Here is a 1,265-nt window from a genome sequence, read left to right as displayed (position 1 = left end):
CACCCAGGCCAGGAGCTGGCCACCCAGGGCACACGGGGAGAGGGGCGTGCAGTCAGTGACGGCCCCAGAAAGCATCCGGGGCGTCAGAGCCCGTGGGGGGTCACTGGGCGCTCGGGGCGGTCTGGCCCGGTCAGCGTGTCCCTCGCGCGGACCTGAGGGTCTCACCCCAGGAATTCCAACCCGTGCGGCGTCAGCCCCGACACGCTCGGGGGCGGGAGCGGCATTAGGCGGCTCTGGGCGCTGCACACACATGGCTCTTCCCCTGGGGGCCTGGGGTCACGGTTACACCAGCAGGAGACGGGTCAGCAACGACATTTAGCTAGGTAATGGGGGGTCCCAGAGAGGGGCGCAGGGCGGGAGGGCCCCAGGAACCAAGGCTGGGGGGCAGGACCCCCCCAGGCGGCCGGCTCTGGACCGCTACGCCCCGGCGGCGGCGGGGAACCCCTCCTCCGTGTCACACAGACAGAAAGGGAACACCCCGCAGCACGGTCTCAGCCACACGGAGTCCTCGTTCAGCTCCGACAGCTGCTGCCGCACGGGGGTGACGGAGTCCCGGTGCCGCCTCACGGCGTCCGCCACCGTGCGCACGACCGAGTCGTACAGGGGCTCCGTGTCGCGCCTCAGCGGGGTGGACTCGGACGGGTCTCTGGACAGGTCGAACAGCAGAGGGGGGTCGTGGTAGGTGACCACGTCCTTCGAGCAGTGGCAGAAATAGGTCTCGTAGCACGCCTGGGCGCCCGGGGGCTGGAACACGGGGGTCGCGTAGTGGACCTTCCACACCGCCCGGCCTGCGGAGGAGAAGGCCGGTCAGGGAGCAGCGGGGCCACCTGCGGTTTGTACTGTGCAGCCGTCGCTGCTTCTGTCCTCAGAAGTGATGAGCGTGGAGGTGTCTCCCTGCCTCTCGAAGCAAGCTGAGTCCTTAAAACTCTCCCAGTTGTGTAGATGTGCGTGGTGGAATACTATGCAGCTGTTAAAAATGACAAAGGGCGGCTGTGGGTGTATAGGCAGGTGGTAGAATCCTGCACGGCTGTTTAAAATGGCAGGAGGCCACCGTGGAGGTCTAAGTGCGCGCTGAAATACTATGCAGCTGTCAAAATGATGAAAGGCCACTGTGGATGTATAAACTTGTGGTGGAATACTACACGGCAGTTAAAAATGATGAGAGGCTGCTATGGGTGTGTGTGTCTGTTGAAATACTATGCAGCTGTCAAAACGACGGAAAGCCGCTGTATGGGTTCGCGGTAGAAGTCTATGCAGCTGTAAAA

At 63.3% G+C, this 1,265-nt stretch overlaps 1 protein-coding gene across 1 annotated transcript in view; it reads right to left on the bottom strand.

The window, feature by feature from the left end:
• Positions 1-333: 333 nt before the first annotated feature.
• LOC101620877 (arylsulfatase F) overlaps positions 334-1,265 on the bottom strand; it is a 40,598-nt gene continuing 39,666 nt past the window's right edge. The window contains exon 14 of the mRNA XM_012730229.1: positions 334-788. Coding sequence (XP_012585683.1) covers positions 418-788 — 371 coding nt within the window. The 3' untranslated portion in view covers positions 334-417. The remainder of the gene's footprint in view (positions 789-1,265) is intronic.

This window comes from Condylura cristata, unplaced genomic scaffold, assembly GCF_000260355.1.
Source record: "Condylura cristata isolate star-nosed mole 26May11 unplaced genomic scaffold, ConCri1.0 scaffold00027, whole genome shotgun sequence".
Taxonomy (NCBI): Eukaryota; Metazoa; Chordata; class Mammalia; order Eulipotyphla; family Talpidae; genus Condylura; species Condylura cristata.
Note: the sequence above shows the minus strand (reverse complement) of the source record. Positions and strands in the feature narration are given on the sequence as shown.